Raw genomic sequence first — 20268 nt, 5'->3', positions numbered from 1 at the left:
CACCCCGTGTAGTTACATACAATCCAGAGCTGGAAGAACTAAGAGAAGTCATGGAAGTCGCACTCTGAGGTGTTAGCCCAGCTTTGCTCCTTAGTGCATTGACACGGGAGACAAAGCGAGAACGCACAAGTACATTTTGAGTCCCCCCCCAAAACTCTGAAAATTTTTTCTGCAGGAATCCGGTAACAATGTCTTTGGCTGTCTCATTCTTTCTTAAATCTGGAATCAGGCTGAAGATCTTGGTGTTCACCTGCCAAGTCACGTTCGGCACACCCCATGTTATTTAAGGCTACATCCCATGATAACCGTTATCTCCCCGTTTACTCGTTCTCTTCCCGGGAATGGCTTCTGCTGTCTTCTGCCTTACAGATTGCTTGTTCTACATCTCCTCGCTCCACATGACTAGCACTAGCTTTCTGTTCCTTTCCTAGCCCCACCTTTTCTTGAATCAATTTCACCACCTAAATCCTTAACTTCCTACCTCCCATATCCCAAATATCTCAAGTGCCTGAATGTAACCAATGAAAAGATGTGAGCAAAGCCTAAAATGAATAAAGATCTAGTGGTGAAAAGTGTCTTAATTTGGGATTGGAACTATCTTCAAATGTAAAGTTGCATCTATGAGAGGTGAAGGAACGCTTCGCTGATGGAGTCTCAACCCTTTTAGCCCTGTTCCTATTTAGGCTGTATTGGAGTGTCTCACCGCAACTTATATTTCTATACTATGGGTGCAATTAGCATATTGGCTTCCAAACTCAGCCTGAACCCAGGATTCTTTGCAGGTTGTTATACCTTTTATTGGATCAGCATAAGAACAGGACTTAGAGGTTTCAAAAGCCCATGCACGATATCACCTATTGGACAGACATGGCTACTAGATCCTGCACTACTGAACCTGTGGCCACTCGTGGGCTCCAGAGAACTTTCAGAGAGCTGGCAAAGTGCTCCCCACTGTGATTACTTAACCAAGTAACATAAAGCACAAAAAAGGAGAAGCAGGCAGTAGTGTGTACATTATTGTAAACATATCACAGCACATTACAGGAAAGTGAATTTGCCACAGTTCCTAACTAGGTCCCCAGTAGAAACCTTTGATGAGCACTGCATCAGTGAAGGCCATGTACAGTGGATGTTTTGGTCTTAAGTATGTCAGGAAAGTGGATGACCATGATGATCCATGTGAATAACACTCAACAAAGCAAGTCTTCATAAAGCAGTGGACGGAGCTGTCGCCTCGCTTAGGCTCAGGGCTTCATGTCTCTGAATGCATTCGTCAATATAACAAATCCTTCTGAAAAGGCTTGTGATTTCCTGCTGGACTGTTTCCACTGGTGACATGAGTGCACAGGGACTCACTCTTGTGTGCAGCGCTGCTTGAGTGTTTAACAATCCGCCTTACCCATCCTGGCACAATAGATTGTGTATTACCTGACGTTTCCTTCGTGGACAGGAAGGAAATCAGGATGGTGCTGAGACCTAGGTTCTGATGGACCTTTAGCTGCTTTTCCTAAGACATTCCTGCTCCTCTCGCTGTGTGTGCTGACTGCTTCCGTGGAATTTCATATATTCTATAAGCCTTTTGCATCCTCCCCTTAAAAGTATCTTAAAATAATTAATATAATTTACTTTTCCAGCTTGTCAACCTGTGACAAGTTTTTAAAAAATTGTCTTTCTAAGGCCAGTCCTATAAAAAAAAAAAAAGAGGAAGTGCTTCCTTCGAAAAGTCACAGCTTTCTTCTGGAATTCAGAAGGGTGCAGGTCAGAGCTTACACACCGTGCCTTATATACTGCTCAGGCTGTCTGACCTTCCTCCATCCCCAGTTGGCTGCCGTGTGTCCCTTCTGGGGTCTTCAGGACCTTCAGTGGCACAGCAGAGGTTTGATGCTGCTAGAAGGGAGATTCCCAAGAGGCCCGCGCCATCATCATGGCCCTCTTCAGCTGCTCAAAGGTCACAAACATCACAATATTCCAGGAACCCAAGCGCAGGAACGCAGGCATGAAGCTGAAAAAGGACAGAGCAAACACAGCATGAATCAGAGGGATCTGTACAGTGAGAGCCGGACCTAGGAAAATGGAGAAAGGAATAGAGTGGTAAGACTCCCTGTACACACGTGGTAGTTTTACTGGGACTGGAGGAAGCACTTTTCCTCGTTAGCAAATTCTAAAAAACAAATGGAATTCCATACTGCAGACAACAACCTACAAGGGCTGAACTACACAATCTGGGTAAACAAATAAGCGTGGGGGTAGCTTGCTTATTGCGGCGGTTCCCTAAACCAATTAAGCCTGATACATCACTTTGAATGCATATACAGCGTTGCTCTCTGCTTCAACAGCAAGGGGAAATGTGGAAAAGAGGATTTGCATTCAGACAACAACATACAAGGACTGAACTACACAGTCTGGGTAAACAAATAAGTGTAGGGGTAACTTGCTTGATGCGGCGGTTACTACCCGTAACCATTAAGCCTTAGGCTCACCTTTGATGCAAGTCCAACATTACTCTCTGCATCAATGGCAGGGGGTGGCAGGAAATTTGAATCAAACAGTTACCAACAAGGGTCCTGAACTTGGTGGTCGGTGAAATAGATAAGTATGGGAAAATAAGTGTGGGAGCTTGCTAGGCAGACTGGATGGGCTGATTGTTTTTTTTCTGCCGTCATTTCTATGTAATATTTGACATACGGTCTGAGAACTGGGTATAGCAACGGGATTTATTTATTTAGAAAATTATATCCTGCCTTACATTTAATTCTAAGTGGGTAATATTCTCCCCATCTCCCTTGGATAATGAATTGCCCTCAGGAGTAAATCAGGCACCTTTGATAGCCAATGGTCAGAAATGAAGCCACTTCCAAGCTGACTCCTTTTGTGCTGTTTCTGAGGCAGTAGGGAGTCAAATCTTGCCTTCTCGACCCTCTGCCACCCTATTCCGTGCATGCAGCTGTGTAGTTCTAATTTCCCTAAGAAGCATACGACTAATTTTGATGCATGCAGTACTGCAAAACAAAGCCAGGCTTAGTCTGTTTGGGGGTGATGTGAGTGAAGTTGCAATCCTACTCCCCTCTCCTCAGTTTGAGGGCATCACTTCGGCCACATACCTTGCCTGCTCTGATGAATTGCATTCTGTATTCAATGCTATGGCCCAGTCGGGTGGGGGGGAGCATGGTGTGGAGGTTGGCCAAGATCCAGTTTCTTCGGGACATTATTTTAGGACCATTGTCTACATATTCCCATTGATATTCCATATTTTCTAAACAGGTCATGACCTTTGATCTAATTTACAATGTCTAGAGCAGAGAACCAGAGGTAAAAAATGTGAGGGTGAAAGGGGGAAGATGTAGAAGGAATCAAAGAAAGCATTTCTTCATCAAAAGAGTGGTGCATGCATGGAACAGCCTCTTAGTGAAGACCAAAATTGCCTCCTAATTCAAGAAAACTTGGAAAAGCAAATATGATCCTTAGTGGTGGGGAAGTGACTGTAAAGTCAGAGCTCAGTAAGATCTTTAGCATCACAACAGGAAGGGAAAACAGGCAGATTAGATGGGCCTTATGGGTCTCATCTGCCATCAGAATGTATGTTTCTGCATTTTTATGGCAGTGGTGTAAAGGTTTGTTATATGAACCCAATTTTATTGCTAATTCAGTTAAAGACCATCCTACCACTCAGTTTGTAATTACATAGATAGTTTAAAGAAATAACATCATAACTATAAAATCCAGTTGCAATTATTTTCTGTTTCAAAAACTGAGATGAAATTTTCTTATTCAGGCCATCCAGGCAGGGAGACATATTGTATTGGTGACATGTGATTTCCCAAGGTCCATGGTTTCCAGTTTCTTTGTCTTTGTTACTTCTGTTGCGCAAGTAACAGTGGACCCTTGAGCCGGCCTGACGGAGAGAGAGGATGATGGGAGAAGGAGTCTCCGTGGAGAGAACACAGGCCGGGAGGTGGATGCTGGTTGAGCGAGCAGGAGCTCTTCACCCTGGAAGCCCGGATCCCCCCGGGAGGAGCCCTTGAGGATCCGAGCCACTGGGACTTAGGTGATCGAAGAAGATGACTTCACCCTGGAAGTCCGAGGCTCCCCTGGGAGGAGCCCGGACCACTGGGACTTAGGCGAGCAGCAATCTGAAGAGATGGTCCGAGGTCAAGGCAGGCGGCTGGCGAGCAGAGTCGGAGACAGGCAGAAGTCAGCACCGGAGAAGCAAGCCGGAATGAGCGGGAAGGTCCAGAACTGGAACCGAAGCGGGAACTGGAGCAGGAGGAGAAGAACTGGAACTGAGATGGAGGTCCGAACCTGGAACTGGAACTGAAGACGAAAGTCTGAACCTGGAACTGGAACTGAAGACAAGGTCCGAACCCGGAACTGGAACTGGAGTCAAAGATTTGAACCTGGAACTGGAACTGAAGACAGGATCGCAAGAGAATACAGACAACGTCCGCAGCACACAGCAACAGGAAAGCAGGTAACCTTGTTGCAAGGCACTGACTGAAGGCAGACGCCAGTCTTAAGTATCTGCCGGCGTCTGAGGTCACAAAAGGGGCGGCCTGTGGTCCGGCGGGAAAAGGCCTTTAAATTGCCCCCCCCCTCGCACGCGCGCCTAGGAGGGGAGGGGCAATGTTCCGAGACTCAGCGGCGTCTCCCTCATGGAGACGCCGCCGAACAGGCCGCACAGGCCCACCCGGATGCAGTGACTGCCGCCCGAACCCAGGCCCAAGGAGCGGCGCTCTGGCTGGCAGACCCCGGACCCCCGGAAGGCGAGGTAAGGTCCCGGTTGCCAGTGCTGCGACCGGGACTGCAACAACTTCATTTGAGAGTAAATGTGCAACAGGCTAGCACATACAACCCTGCAATGAGTTAATGGAAACCACTGAAAAAAATGGGGCTGGAAGGGATTTCCAGAGGTCACCCTTCTTCCTCTAGGTCAGACCCACTGTATGCAAACTATCCCAGACCGACGTTTGTCTAACCTGCTGCTCTTACAGTCCTCCAGTGACTAAGATTTCAGTAACCTCCTGGGTAGCGTGTTCCATCACACTCGCTAATGTGTAACCTAAATCTCCCCACTGCCATTTAAGCCCATGACCTCTCGTCCTTTCCCCAGTGTGAAGATGGAGAGCAGCCAATCACTTGTCCTCACAGTTACCCCCTTTCGGGATTTGTAGATGGCTATCAAATCGCCCCTTGGCCTTCTCTTCTTTCAGCTCAGTAACCCTGACTGCTTCCACTTGGCTTTATAGGGCAGTAAATTTAAGATCAAGTACATATCTGAATACCACCACAAATAAAAATGGTTCTAAACAAAATGGCATCCTGCAGGTCGATTGGGGGGTAATTTTGTAACATTGTGGGTAATATGTGCAGTGGCTATGCACGGAAGTTACCCCAGTTTTCATAGCAAATTCACATTTATTTATTTAAAATATTTATATACTGTTTTTTCAATAAAGTATTGGTCAAAGTGGTTTACAATGCATATAAAAACAATAAATGAAATTATTTAAAAAGGAAAAAATACATAAATCATGAATTAAAAATTAAAAGGAAAGAAAATAAAATCTTAAAAGAGAAAAGAGTGTTGGCAATGTCTGAGCAGAATGTGTAAAGTGAAAAGCTAAATGTGTTCTGTGGACGGGATGTTGAATGCTTTTAAGAATAGATGTGTATTTAATGATTTTTTAATTCCTTAGCACTTGTAATTTGACGGCGCGTAGATGGTAAGGAGTTCCACAAAACTGGACCGGCGACAGAGAAGGCTCTTTTTCTAGAAAGATCTAATCTGGCTAATCTGATGGACGGAACATCTAATACATTTTTATTTAACTATCTTAAGTGTCTGGAAGGCTTGTAAATCCATAAAACAGAGCAAAGCCAAATTGAAGAAGGGTTATGTAGAACATAAGAACATAAGAAGAACATAAGAACATGCCATGCTGGGTCAGACCAAGGGTCCATCAAGCCCAGCAGCCTGTTTCCAACAGAGGCCAATCCAGGCCATAAGAACTAAGTCTATCCCATGCTACCGTTGCTAGTAATAGCAGTGGCTATTCTTTAAGTCAACTCAATTAATAGCAGGTAATGGACTTCTCCAAGAAGAGAATGTATGATAGATAATATCTTGTAAATGATTCTGAACTTGATCAGTAACCAATGTAGCGAAAATAGAACTGGAGTAATGTGATTTTTTTTAAGGGTGAACCAAGTAAAATCCAAGCGGCTGAATTTTGGACTAGTTGTAAAGATTGAATTGCGGAATCCGGAAGTCCTAGATAAAGTACGCTGCAGTAATCAAGACTCGAGAAAATTAAAGATTGAAGTACAGTGCAAAAGTCACAGAAAAAGAGAAGATGTAAGTGCTTAAACATATGTAGTTTGAAAAAGGAGTTTTTGAAAGTTTGAGAGAAAGGTCTGAATTTATCAGTACTCCTAGATTGTGAGCATGAGATAGGATGGGTATGGAAGTACCGTTTAACTGCAGATATGATAGTGGTCCAATTGAGGGGTTAGCACTTGAGGATAGATAAATGATTTCTGTTTTGTTGGGGTTTAGTTTCAGACAGTTTTGTGAAAGCCAACTATTAACAGTGTTTATGTATAACATGACAGTGGAAAGTATGTCTGACCAGGAGGATTTGTATGGGACAAAAAACTGAATATCGTCTGTGTAAATTTTAAATTGGATGTCGAGAGCAGAGAGTAGTTGAAAAAGGGGAAGTAAGTAGATGCTAAAAAGATTTGGTGAAAAAGAGGAACCTTGGGGAACTCCAGAAGCAACTGTATGGTGATTTGAGGAATATGAACCAATGTTAATCAGGTGTGTACGGTTGGAAAGGTAGGATTTGAACCAATTAAGGACTGTAGAGTTGATTCCTATAGAGAGGAGACAGGACAGAAGAATTTGGTGGTCAAGAGTGTCAAAAGCAGCCAAGATGTCCAGGAAAACTAAAATGAAATTTATATTAGTATCGAAACCACGTAAAAACGTTTCAAAGGAAGATAATAGCAGTGTTTCTGTAGAGTGGCTCTTATGGAAGCCATGTTGACAGGGATGCAAAACATCATGATCTGTAAAGAAATCTATCAACTGGTGAAGAATAATTGACTCGATGAGTTTGGCTAGAGAAGTAATTGAGGCATAAGTTTACTTTAAAAATTATGCAAAAGTCCGCAGAGAAAGTGACCTGCACAAAATTACACTTGTTTGCTGCACGTTAACGTCTGTGTGTGAATTTAAATGCCTGGGAATCCAAACTCTTCCTGCTCCTCCTCCCCAGAATCCTTCTCTTTTTGTTTGCATAAATGTATGCAAGAAATTATTTCACACAAATGTTTACGCACATAAACCTCAAGCAATTTCATAATCTGCTCTTTACCTGCATAAAACCGTGTTTGACATAAACGGCTTTGAAACTCACCCTTGAAAGTCTTAGCATGAAATCTTAGAAAGGAAACGGAATTGTTTTCCAGGTTCTCGGCACAATTATGCTGCTCCTGCCTTCTGCAGCACCCATCTGCAGGAAAAGGCAGCGCTCCATGCAGAAAAACCTTTGCCTTCTCACACACATCCCGCTGTTGTCGGAGAACTCACCCTTTGTAAAAAGCTGTGGTCCCTTCATTTATCCCCATGGTGAGCGCACAGTTCAAGGCACTGCTGTACTGGCCTGGGGCAGAGTTCATGTATCTTGTTTTCACCACATCAACAGGGGAAGCAACAACCGTGGCACAGAATCCAGCCCCAAAGGCTGCGACGAAATGGCAGGGCAAGTTATCTGAAAAAAAAAAATATTATCAATGTAGCTTCGAATTAAAAATGCAACTGCTTGCAAGTAGCTGGAGTAAAACAGATGCAGCTACGAAGAGGTGGGGCATTAGGAGGTAAGGATGTTAAAGCGAGGATGGGATATTAGCAGTTGGAGAAGTTATACTGAGGGTAAGGCACGAAGATGTGGGGCTGATATACTAAGGATGGGGGCATTAGCAAGCAGCATTGTTATACTGAGGGAGGCAGTAGGAGAATGGGTTCTGAGGTTCATTTAAGAAGCTGTGGAGGTCTGGGGCTTGGCATAATATAAGCACATAGTAGATCAGGAAAGATACATAGGGTGATAGATATTTTTACTATAGGGTTGTTGGCTATCACATCGATCCCTTTTTGTTTTTGCCCTTCTCACTCCCCCTCTGTTTGACATGCTAAATAATGAAGACCCCTGGCTGACCGAGGGCTGGAAGTAAAGCTGGGCCTATTGTTTTGCCAGCTGGGATCCCTGATGCAGCGTGCATCCATCAACCCTCCCCAAATCCTCATCCTCCTAGTGTAAGTGTATTATTATAATCCTGGGAGGAAGAGGAGTCGGGGTTATCTCTCTAGTGCATGGTGTCCACGCTCGTAGGGGCCAATGTACTAAAGCTTCTCATCCAATTTGTGCATGTGAGAAAAATGCTTAAGGGTGTTTACGGAGGGAAGAAGGCAGCCACTGCCTCCTTCCTTAAAATTCCTTTAATGTGGTGCATGTCACTGGGAAATGAAGCCCTCTCCCTTTTTCATTCTCCAAATCTCCACTCTTAGGAGTGTTCAGACTTTAGATATAGAGATTCCAGAATCTGCTCCACCAATTTAAAGACAAGAAAAGCGCTCAAAATATCAAACCCTCATTCTGCCTCAGAGAAAGACTGAGACACTTGGGAGGAAGAGGTGAATGAAGAGAGGCCTAGATAACATCATCGAGGAGGGATGGTGGAGTGAGAGAGCTGGGCTTATTTATTTATCTATCCTGTAAAGGAGAAGACCATCTTCCAATACATAAGCAATTGTTCTATCTCTCAACTAAGGAAATAGGAAGTTATGGGTTTAAATTGTAGCAGGCGAGACTAACGTGAGACATTAGGAAGAACTTCCAAGAAAGTTCCAAGAAGAAAGGGTATTTCAGCCCTGAGACAGATTATCGAAGTTGATGGTGGAATCTCAGGTGTTTAACAGCAGGTTAGACAAAGGGCCACCTGGTTTGGTTTTGGTACTGTGTGTGAATCCTGCCTGGAGGCAGGGGATGGATTAGAGCAGGAGTGCTCAAACAGGTCCTTGGGGCCTCCCAAGCCAATTGGGTTTTCAGGATATCCCTAATGAATACGCATGAAAAATATTTGCTTACATAGGAGGAAGTGTATGCAAATAAATCTCATGCGTAATCATTAGGGATATCCTGAAAACCTGACTGGGGGCCCCCAAGGACATCGAGGTCATTGAGTCCAGAACTCCTGGACTCGATGACCTCCTGAGGTCTCTTCAGGCCCTCGTCTAAGGGGATGCAGTCTCTGTTCAGCACTGTTGCTTCAGAAGAGCTCTTCAGTCCTTAACGCTCATTGCAGGGTCTTCTCCCTCCCCCCCCCAAACCCCCCCTTGCCAGTCTGAGCTGCGTGCTGGGTAGGTAAGAGGACTCACCTGTCAGCAAGTCATGCTTCAGCAGGGCTTCCTTGATAAGGTCGTAGGTAACCAGTTCTGCACAGTTTACAATGACATTGCGGGTAATGTTTGGTAAAGTTCCTGTGATGGGGAAAAAAATAAGAGAATGGTTTGTGAGTAAAGAATCAATACAGGATTCCGACAGTAGCTGGTAACAGCAAATCTGGACTCTGGCAGATGGGAGTATAATTGATAGCTACCATCACATTAAAGGGCTGGCCTGGTCTCCTAGAAGACGATTCTGGTCTCCTAGAAGTGTCTCACTTAGCTGGCCAGGTTAAGCTGCTTCTCAGCCATGATTTAGGCATGCAATTGGGGTGCTCAGAGTTGGTTGGCTTAAATTAGCTGGCTTTCACCAAAAATCAGTGCTAGCTGAATAACTTTGCTCTCCTGACCTGACTCTTCCACCAGGATTTAAAAACAACTGGCTCTCTTTGCATCCACTGCAGCCCCTTTGTGCTCTTATGTCTGTGTACGTGACTTGGGTAGACCTTAGCTCCTTAATAAGCCTCTGCTTCTCCTGGTTGATTCTGGGCAGTGATACAACAGTTGCCACTCTACTCATCTGCTGGGTGCAGTTGCTAGTTCCTGCACCATCATTTTTCCCCTTACAGACCTCAAAAAAGTGGTACCTTTCCACAGTCCTCGCATGCCTTCCTCCTTAGCAATGGTTTTATAGGCATCCATGGTGCCATTGTACCGCCGGTCCCCATGGTCCATCTTCACGTGGGCCTGAAATCGCACCTTCACCACATCAGTGGGCTGAGCAAACGTCACAGCCATTGCCCCAGTGGTGCAGCCAGCAAGCAGCCGGCATCCAACACCGGAATCTGGGAGAGGAATACAAGAGAGAATGACGTTGGTTTCTCACTCTGCCACGTGAGGGCATCCTTTATCAATAAAGACCTTACAGCTCATCAGAAACCTATTGGGTTCCTTGCATCATTAGTGTTTTTAGAACATGATTCTCAGCAGGATGTTTCATCTGGTCCCAAGTGTGGTGGCTTTTTTCCCCTTTCTGTCCCAGCACTTTTCTCTTGCTCCTTTGGGTTTCCAGATCAGTTGGAACCACCCTTTTTATTTTCTGGGCTATGGCTCTATTTGCAGCTACCTGTGGGTTGTTTGGTGGTTTTTGTTTTAACTTTATAACCCCCTCCACCTAGCCCAGCAATGTTCCTTGACCAGGATCCACAGGTCGCTGCTCCCTCTGGAATGCCATAACCTGCATCCTGAGTCAGGCCACCAGGTGTCACCATTGAGTAATGGGTGAAACTTTCCTTCCCTCGGGGACAATGAGTGTGGTCTTCACACCATTCTTAGCCATAGTATCCAGGACCGAGTAATTGGACATTTTCAGTACTAATTAGTGCTATTTAACCTAAGGCCTGGGAGTCACCATTGGCACTCACTGACCCTGAGAACAGCTTTTTGATGGCACAACATTAAAAAAAATAAAACAGCAAAGATTATTAATGGAGGTAATATTTGATAGAAGATGACTTTGCTGATACGGTTGAAAGGATCAATGGCTGACAAGCATCGCGTAGCACTGGTTTAATGATTTCTGGATGGAGGGCTTTCATTGCTCAGTTACTCACTTTCTGTCTGTCTGCAGTAGAATTGTTTCACAGAGTCATACAGCCCAATACGGACTGAAGCAAAGCTCATCTGACGCTGGAGTCCAGCCACCAGTCCATTGTACAGACTGGCAGCGCCTTCCGTCTTCACTATGGTGGTGATGGTGCCAAAGACACCCTTGTATTGGATGGCCTTCACATTACTTCCAGACTTGGACTCTCCTTGGATCTGTCAGCAAGTCATCAAAAATAAATGCATCACTGGAAAAGGCTCCATTGCACATCAATAGAGAGGCAATCACTTCTCTTAACCCTACCATTCATCTCATAGCTTCTACCCAAAGTTATTCATCTCCTCGACTCCGCTCTCTGCACCCTGTCATTCACCTCAAGTATTCCATCCTTCTCACTTTGTCAGTCATCTTGTAAACTCTACCCACCCAACCATTTTATTCACTCCAACCACCTACCGTGTAATTCACCTCAGACTCCACCATCCCAACCATAACACTCACCTCATAGACTCCACCCAGCCAGCTACCCTCATAGACTCCGCCCTCCCAACCATGTCACTCACCTCATAGACTCCACCCAGCCAGCTACCCTCATAGACTCCGCACTCCCAACCATGTCACACACCTCATAGACTCCACCCAGCTAACTATCCTCATAGACTCCGCCCTCCCAACCATGTCACCTTCACTCATTCATTCCAATATAATCATTCTCTTAGACAGACATTTCAATCTCAGAGACTCAAAGGGTTAAAAGCTCTCCCTGAGGAGGTGCAGAACTAAAGGCCAGATTTAGGTGTGGGAAAATCCCCTGAAAGTCATGTTGCTTGCACAATTTTGAAATGGTGCATCTTTTGCACAGTGATTTAATTTTCTACAATTTCTGGAAGGGAAAATTATCCACAGAAAAATTTGGGCAAACAAACTTCTGTAAAATTCCCCGTGAGACTTAAGACATGGGCAAACGTCCCAGAGTGCATCTTGCAGAAAAGGTTATTTGTACCATTATTCTTTTCCTTGTGGATTTTTTTTTTCCCCTTCCTGAAGTTGCAGTAAATGAAATCCTTGAGCAAAAGATGCTTTTTTTTTTCTAAACTGTGCACGTGCAGCCTTTTTTTTTTTTTATCCATTTGCACCTTTTTTGCCCAAAATTTAAATCTAGTCCTAAAAGCTTTCATTGGCAAATCAGCGATGAAACAATTCCTGTTGCCTTTTCAAAATGGCAAAATCTACAGTTTTGGGTGAATTTTGCTGGCTTTGTAATTTAATAATACTGACCTTGATGGTCTGGCCCAGGGGTTTCATGGCAAGTGTTGCACATGGCCATGTGGAGGTCTGGGAATCCAGGTGCTGACAGCATCGGAGGGGGTGGGGGATGGGGCGAGAATCATAGTCACTATACAGTGACTACCCTTGGTGGCCAGAATGAGGGTTCACATTACCACATTCCAGAGGGAGCTGTGGCCTGTAGCCCCTGACTGAGAAGCGATGCTGCAATGGCTAGGCTAGGTGTGGGGTTATAAGATAGGGGCGAAAATGAAAGCCCAAGGCAGGCCAATTCCAAATGACATGGGAGCTGAAAGGAGGAGGAGACGTTCCAGGCCAAAATAAATTGATACAGATATGAAATCTGCCACTCTGACGGGATGGAATCGCACTTTATAATTATAATGCTTCAAAACCGTGTCCTGCAGCCACTTCAGAGGTGGAAACTCTCACCAGCAGTTTTGGCGTCTGCCGTATATGGGCAGCTTGCACAGAGGTGAGAGGGGAAGGTTCAGTGTTGGTATTACCCAGGTTCCTCCTACTTGGGGGGGGGAGATTGGTCTTACCTGCAATCGAACTTTAGCAGTGTCCAGGGGGAAGGTGAACAGGTCAGCTATGCAAGCGGCCGTCCCAGCCCCCACGAATTTCACAGCAGCCGTCGGGGGTACATCAGTGGGCTTCAGTCCCACCATTGTTCCACACCAGTGGTGTTCAGTCGCAGTCCCGAGAAGCCAGAGTTGTGTTCAAGTTGTGGTGGGCGAGCAGCAGCGGCGGTCTTCCTGGTGGACATGAGAAAGAGACAGCTTAGGAAACCTCAGTAAGTCCTGAAGCCGACCTCTCGCCCCCTCGCTGAGCTAACCACCCTGTGCTACAAAGTCAGGGGTCCTTTAAGGAGGTCACGTAAGGTCGGCAGTAGACACGGAATAAATCTGCAAACAACCTGCATGGTGGCAAACTGTGCAAGCACGCTTAACATGCCTACCTTGCGCTAGTTTTCATAGGAAAAACTAGCCACAATGTTAAAAGCGAGCATGTGCTTTACAGATGTTATTTGTGCGGGCAGCTGAGGAGGGGGGAAACCGCGCTTGAAAAAATCTAACGTACGCACAGAGGTCAATATTCAAAGCTGGCCGTTTAAGTAACCAAGCTGGATGTAGCGGTGAAGTCACTAAATATATGTGTGCACTTTGTCAGATAAGTCGATTCGGCTCAACTTGGACCTGCTCTCTGGCACGGCTAAACTTAGACATACACTTATACGCCTAACTCCGAATATTGGTATAAGTTATGTGCCTAACTCGCTCCGCCCCGATCCACCTAATGCACGCCCTCTTTTCTTTTGTGAACATTTTAGACGCATTAGGGACTTGTTCGGCTAAGTAGTAGCCACTGAACATGGGCCCATATTAAGCAGCTAAGTGTGGAAGCTTGCTGGGCAGACTAGATGGGCCGATTGGTCTTTTTCAGCCGTCATTTCTATGTTTCTATGTTAAATAGCACTGAATGCACTTTGAATATTGGCCTCATGCTGTTTTACTCCCTTGACCTAAATGGCCACAAGAATGCCTCTTTATCCCACAGCTAAAAGTCTGTGCCCTGTGGATACCCACTAAAGCTTATAGCCATTCTTATCTGCCTGGGTAAATGGCTTTGGAACTTGCTCTCAGAATGAGGACTGTCCTATCCATTGCACCTTCGCTCCTTGTTAAACATCCCTGTTCTTAGCAGACTCTCAGACTGTGAAATGTAAAGACATCACAGGGTGGGGAGCGGGTAAGTTACTGATAATTTTACTCCTATATTCAGTGGCTTGAAGCGGATTATGCATTCCGCTGAATATACTCTGACAAAGTACAAGTTATCGGGATAACTTCAGGACTGCTCTCTGGCATAACAAAGCTGGATAGCATTGCATTATCCAGATACGCTAACCCTGTCCCGGAATGCCCCCGTAACGTCTCCAGTTTATCCAGCTAGTTTTATCTGGCTAAAAACATACCCTGGATAAATCTGTGGCAGCTGACACAGTGGGAAATTCAAATCCAGTGGTTTGTCTGGCTAACTTATGAAATAGTGATGTCTAGAGGCAAATAGAGAGAGAATATCCAAACATGTATAGAGAAGAGTAATCACTCAACTGGTTCAAGCAGATATATTTCTAAAAAAACACACTTGTTATTAAACTAAGACTAAGACTGTGTGTTGGAAATATATCTGCTTGAACCAGTTGAGTGATTAAGCTTCTCTATATAAGCCCAAACGTAGCCAGCCAAATTGCTTTGCATATGGAGCTCATGGTAAATGATGGGAGCTAAAGATCAACATGGCCCATCCAGTCTGCCCAGAAGTGACTGATCCACTTTGGATAGAGCACATACATAGGAAACCAGACACTCATTCCCTTTTCCTCCACGAGTCTTTTAGGGTAGTAACTGCTGCTCCGTGCAGGATAACCCAGTGCCTTTCGTTCAGGGTTGTAACTGCCGAACTGCGCTAACTTTTAAAAAGGAGAGAGAGCAGCTTTTAAACTAGAATGAGGGGGAAAGCCGACAGTCGCTCAGCAGTGCATGGTTCGGAGGAATGTATCCTTGAAGGATACTAATGAAACAGGAGAGTTAGGGCATCCCAACAGAGAGGTTCCAATAAAAGCAAACGTAGTCCCATGTGCCTATAAGTAACGAATCACCTGAGCTACAGGATTCCAGTTTATCCCTATCAACTGAAAAGTAGGTTGTTAATATAAACAAAAAACACACTCCTTTTTAAAATGTACCCCTTTATATCTCTAGCATGTCCTGATGTTACATAGTGAAATTACAAGCAGATTGTGATAAATTGCAGGAAAACCTTGTGAGACTGGATGATTGGGCATTGAAATGGCAGATGAAATTTAATGTGGACAAGTGCAAGGTGTTGCATATAGGGAAAAATAACCCATGCTGTAGTTACACAATGTTAGGTTCCATATTAGGAGCTACCACCCAGGAAAAAGATTTAGGCATCATAGTGAATGATACATTGAAATCCTCAGCTCAGTGTGCTGCAGCAGTCAAAAAAGCAAACAGAATGTTAGGAATTATTAGGAAGGGAATGGTGAATAAAATGGAAAATGTCATAATGCCTCTGTATCGCTCCATGGTGAGACCACACCTTGAATACTGTGCACAATTCTGGTCGCCACATCTCAAAAAGATATAGTTGCGATGGAGAAGGTACAGCGAAGAGCAACTAAAATGATAAAGGGGATGGAACAGCTCCCCTATGAGGAAAGGCTGAAGAGCTTAGGGCTGTTCAGCTTGGAGAAGAGACGGCTGAGGAGGGATATGATACAGGTCTTTAAAATCATGAGAGGTCTAGAATGGGTAGATATGAATCAGTTATTTACACTTTCGGATAATAATGGGCACTCCATGAAGTTAGCAAGTAGCACATTTTAAAAAAATACAGAGAAACATTCTTTTTTACTCAACGCACAATAAAGCTCTGGAATTTGTTGCCAGAGGATGTGGTTAGTGCAGTTAGTGTAGCTGAGTTTAAAAAAGGTTTGGATAAGTTCTTGGAGGAGAAGTCCATTAACAGCTATTAGTCAAGTTGACTTAGGGAATAGCCACTGCTATTAATTGCATCAGTAGCATGGGATCTTCTTAGTGTTTGGGTAATTGCCAGGTTCTTGTGGCCTAGTTTGGCCTCTGTTGGAAACAGGATGCTGGGCTTGATGGACCCTTGGTCTGACCCAGTATGACAATTTATTATGTTCTTATGCCGCTCCGTGCAGGTTAAGCTGGTGCTTTTTGTTCAGGGTTGTAACTGCCACTCTACGCAGGTTAAGCCTGTGCTTCATTACCATCCCCTTGCCACTAGGGATCGTCTTGTTTATCCTACTCTGTTGTGAGTCTTGTCCATTTACATCACTTTGTCCAGCTGCAAGCAAGTGATCATAATAGAAAGCCAAGCTGATATTGTTATTATGGACATTAAGAGAATATCTACTCCCATCCCAGTTTCAGTATGAAGATAAATTGCTTGAGTAGAAAAGTTTACAATTGAAAGATTCTTAGGGAAGAGGCAGGAATAATTCTCCTGCGTCCAGAGAGAGTTTATATTTCAGAAAGTTACCTGATTTTGAGTGGAGTCAAAAGATTTTGTCTCGCTCTATGAAATGTTTGTTCGTATCTCTGTTTTTGTAAATCTTCATCGAGTGGAACGTAGCGAGCCTTATTTTGAGCATAATAAAAAAACCAAAACCCTGCAATGGAAAAAACAAAAACAAAAGAAAGGCTGTTTCTGTTATTCTTCCCCAGGGAAGTGCTTCAGAGTTCAGGGTGCCGCAGTATCTCTCTGACTGCTACTGGGAGGCTGTTCTCATACCCAGGGCCGGGTTTATTAAGGCTTTTCCCAGTAAATCTGTCCATTAATGTTCACTTACTAAGCTTTTGGCCCACAGACATAGGATGGGGAATAAGGATAACATTAGCCTAACATGCATTCAGCATCTTCACCATGCTTCCCAGGTAAGTGAAACTGGCCATTTATGCTTGGGCCTGCCATGCAGCAACATTTATAGTTGACATTGCTGGTAACAAAAGTTTAGTGAAATAAAGAAAACCCCCACATAATCCAGTCAATTTAATTAAAATAATGGTAACAGTAAATAAATGCAGTGTTTTACTAGTCCTGCAGAAAACGGGATTCTTCACCAGCTCTGATACCTTTTTTAATTGGTCCCACTCGGGTTATCCAAAAATTAGATTGTGCATTTGGGATGTACATGGGAATTTTATTGTTTCGCTGGGATTTTCATTAATTTTTTTCCTTTTGTGGCCATTTAAATTTGTGTGTGTGTATTGTTTTCCAGAAATAGCATGCACTATGTGAAAATAGTGAAGACTCTTTCCCGAAAATGAACATGAACATTTTGGAGGTTTTTTTTGCCAGGACTGGGCATTAGTTTCATGGTTAAATTAACTGAACCAAATATGCCCGCTTCTGTTTGGATTACCCTTTGCTTTTAAACAAATGCACATCCCGCCTGAGCAGGAACTTTTCAGAGCACAGCTACTCCTTCCTCTGATAAGGTCTCCAACATCATCTTTGGATTGTTCCAAACAAAAGTAGCACAACCTGCAAAGAATCCAGTTTGCAGCAAATAAACAATAAACGTTCTCCTCCAGGAGGCTGGAAAGGCAACTCATTCATATGCCATGCTGCCTTCCTGCATGTTCCCCACGACCAGCCTGGAGACCGAGAGGGAGAGGGAGTAAGGTGGCAGGCCCCACCAAAACGTCTTTTCTACCTGCTCTGCACAGTGACCTGCTGTGTGCATCCATCCCCTGGGCACTGAGAATCCCAGGGTCCACTGGCCTGCATCTCAACTCATTAATCTGATCCCGTTTGCTGCTCTACCTGGAAAAACGACTATAAATGTCTTGTCCAGAGTCAGCCATGTCCAGCCAAGACTGCTCAGAACTATGCCACGTCTACTCAAAGCCCATTGCAGAACGCCTTACTCTATATGGATTCACCCAGCTGTACCAATTAAACCTTGCCTGAAGTCCTCTTAATAGCTTGCTGTCATCTTCTTGCATCAACTGATCCAGGGGGTTGCTAGGCAAGGCAGACACTGTTTACAAATGCTCTTCACCTATTCTTTGCTCCCAAGTTGGTCACTTGATACAGAGATGATGACGGCTTCACAGGGCTCGGATAGCACTAAAGATAGCTTACCCGTCATAATTCTGTGTAACCGCACATATCAGCTCATTTGTAGCTGCTCTGGTCCTGATACTGCTCCCAGTATAATGCTGAAATGCACCAGTTGTCAGGTGGAATCAGTAGCTGCCTCCCATTTCACTTAATTCTGAGCACTAATAACAATTTATTTGATTTATATTCTGCTAGTACCCCTTAGTGCGATGGTTCTCAAACCTTTCCTATTGACCTTACGAACTGCTGGGTTTCAGGATGTCCACAAGATATATTGCTATGGAAATGACTTGCAAATAAATCTGCATATTCATCGTGAAGATTCTGAAACCTAGACGGGGCGGGAGGTGGCCGAGCACTGGGCTGGGAGCAACCGCGGTGGATGAAAGATTCTCTAAAACCAGGGTGCCAGAGGAAAACAGCCATTCAGCAGAACCCCCGGGAGCGGCAAGAGCCAACAAACTAAATCAGTGCATGCCAAAAAGGGAAGGGTTTCTGATCCAGTTCTACAAGTGCGACAATACAAATCCTGCACACATCTAGGAAAGCACTGGCACTAAAGCACTTACCACTTGTCTTTGCCAGGTTTATATGTAGTGTAATACTCAAATTTCATGCTTATTTACCTATTTTATTTAGCATTAAGCATCAGTAGCAGTCTTATTCACCAAAGAGGTACCCCCTTAGTGAGCAGCATTGGTGACCTCTTAATGCACCCATAGCAGCCCTCGGAGTATCCTATGCCTGTCTTACCTGCAGATGTGAACAGGTAGTGCTGTAGCTCCTCGTTTTAAATCCTTTTCAGTATTATTACAGGGAGCCCAGTGCATCGGGTACCTCTCCCTCTTCACTGCTGACAGAGTGCCTTGCTAGGCTTTCTTTATACCCCCTGTCGGGGATGGAACCTAATCTGCATAGTCCCTGTGACCCACGGGGTTCCTTCAGGGCAATGTACCAGTCAAGGTAACGATCCAGCAGGCTACATGAGAGGGGAGTCATCTGACCCGCAATCAGTGATGTAAGGGGCACCAGCCTTGCTGTGGTCCTACACATGCCAGTGTCATAGAGAGAGCCCCCCCCCCCCATGATGTGCCCTGGAGGAAGAGAGATGTAAGGAGGAAGAAAGGGAAAAAACTAAGAGCCTTCTGCTTAAGGGGGGAGGGGGGGGGGAGGAGAGCTGGCAATTACATGCCTAGCTGAAATAATTCTGCACAGGGTGGTTACGTGTGAGGAAACTGACTTTAAAAGCCGTAAAGAGAATCTGAGGTAGGAGGGACAGTAAACATGTTGTGATCTGTCCCCTGAAGTGGCACAGAATGTTTTGACAGCTGATGGGGAGGTGTGGGGTGGGGCTTCAGAAAGGTCCAGTTACTGACTAATGAGGTCGGGACCAACACAATTAATTACTGCTGAAACCCCATGGGAGCCCTCTGTATGACATCTGCCGTCCCCTCCAGACACATTCCGCAGTCTCCAAAACACCTCTGACCTTAGCAATGCACCCAAGATTTGACTGATTACAGGCTCTTAATTATTTATCTATTTGCCACTCTTCCAAGAGTGGTCTCAAAGTGGATTACAATCAGTTTTCAAGGACTGGCAAGTACATTAGCAGTTACATAAGTTGTATTATCATGAGCAGTCATACTGGCAGTGTCCCAGCACAGGAACTTAATTTGCAATGAACGGACTGGCGGGGGGAGGCCTGATTGAACAGCTATGCCATGCCTTTGCTTTTTTCCAGAAGGTAAGGTAGCATGGTTCAAGGCAAATCGGTATTTGGTACCTTGTTTCAGATTTTAGGAGTAGAGCAACTGAAGGCCCTCAATCATGTATAGGTCAGTTTTGCGGAAGTCAGCAGGGGTAGGGAGAGGATAGACAGGTCTTTTGGGAGGATGGTTCTCCTCTAGTAGGGGATAGTAGGCAAGGAGAAGGGAGAGAGACTCTCTGGGGAAGATGAAACAGAGGGCCTTGAGTTTTATCCTGGTTTCTAACGGGAGCAGTGAAGTTTGTGTAGAATGGGCCTTGTATGGTCCAATGCTTTGGCCCCTACCAAGATTCTTGCTGTGGGGTTTTGCACAAGTTGGAGGCATTTCAAATTGCATTGAGAGATAGCATTCAGAAGTGAGTTACAATAGTCTAATCGGCCGGTGATTACTGCATGAATTACAGCAGCGAGGTTATGCTGATCCAGGTAGTTGCATCATTGTCGAATCTGGCATAGGTACATAAAGGAGGCTCTCACTAC

At 44.7% G+C, this 20268-nt stretch overlaps 1 protein-coding gene across 2 annotated transcripts; it reads right to left on the bottom strand.

The window, feature by feature from the left end:
* Positions 1–772: 772 nt before the first annotated feature.
* LOC115091848 (mitochondrial uncoupling protein 2-like) lies at positions 773–18929 on the bottom strand. 2 transcript variants are annotated; one of them, XM_029602107.1, is made up of 8 exons: positions 18774–18929; positions 16434–16563; positions 12884–13096; positions 11059–11266; positions 10093–10290; positions 9440–9541; positions 7592–7772; positions 773–2002 (listed from the first exon to the last, which is right to left on the bottom strand). In XM_029602107.1, the coding sequence occupies exons 3-8, from the start codon at positions 13007–13009 to the stop codon at positions 1888–1890; spliced, it is 930 nt and encodes a 309-aa protein (XP_029457967.1). In that variant the 5' UTR covers positions 13010–13096; positions 16434–16563; positions 18774–18929; the 3' UTR covers positions 773–1887. The 2 variants fall into 2 exon arrangements, with proteins under 2 accessions (XP_029457967.1, XP_029457968.1); XM_029602108.1 differs by lacking the exon at positions 16434–16563 and having other exon boundaries at positions 18774–18916.
* Between the last annotated feature and the right edge of the window lie 1339 nt (positions 18930–20268).

The sequence above is a fragment of the Rhinatrema bivittatum genome, chromosome 5 (assembly GCF_901001135.1).
Source record: "Rhinatrema bivittatum chromosome 5, aRhiBiv1.1, whole genome shotgun sequence".
Classification (NCBI taxonomy): Eukaryota; Metazoa; Chordata; class Amphibia; order Gymnophiona; family Rhinatrematidae; genus Rhinatrema; species Rhinatrema bivittatum.
The sequence above is the reverse complement of the archived record's forward strand: the minus strand, read 5'-3'. Positions and strand labels throughout refer to the sequence as shown.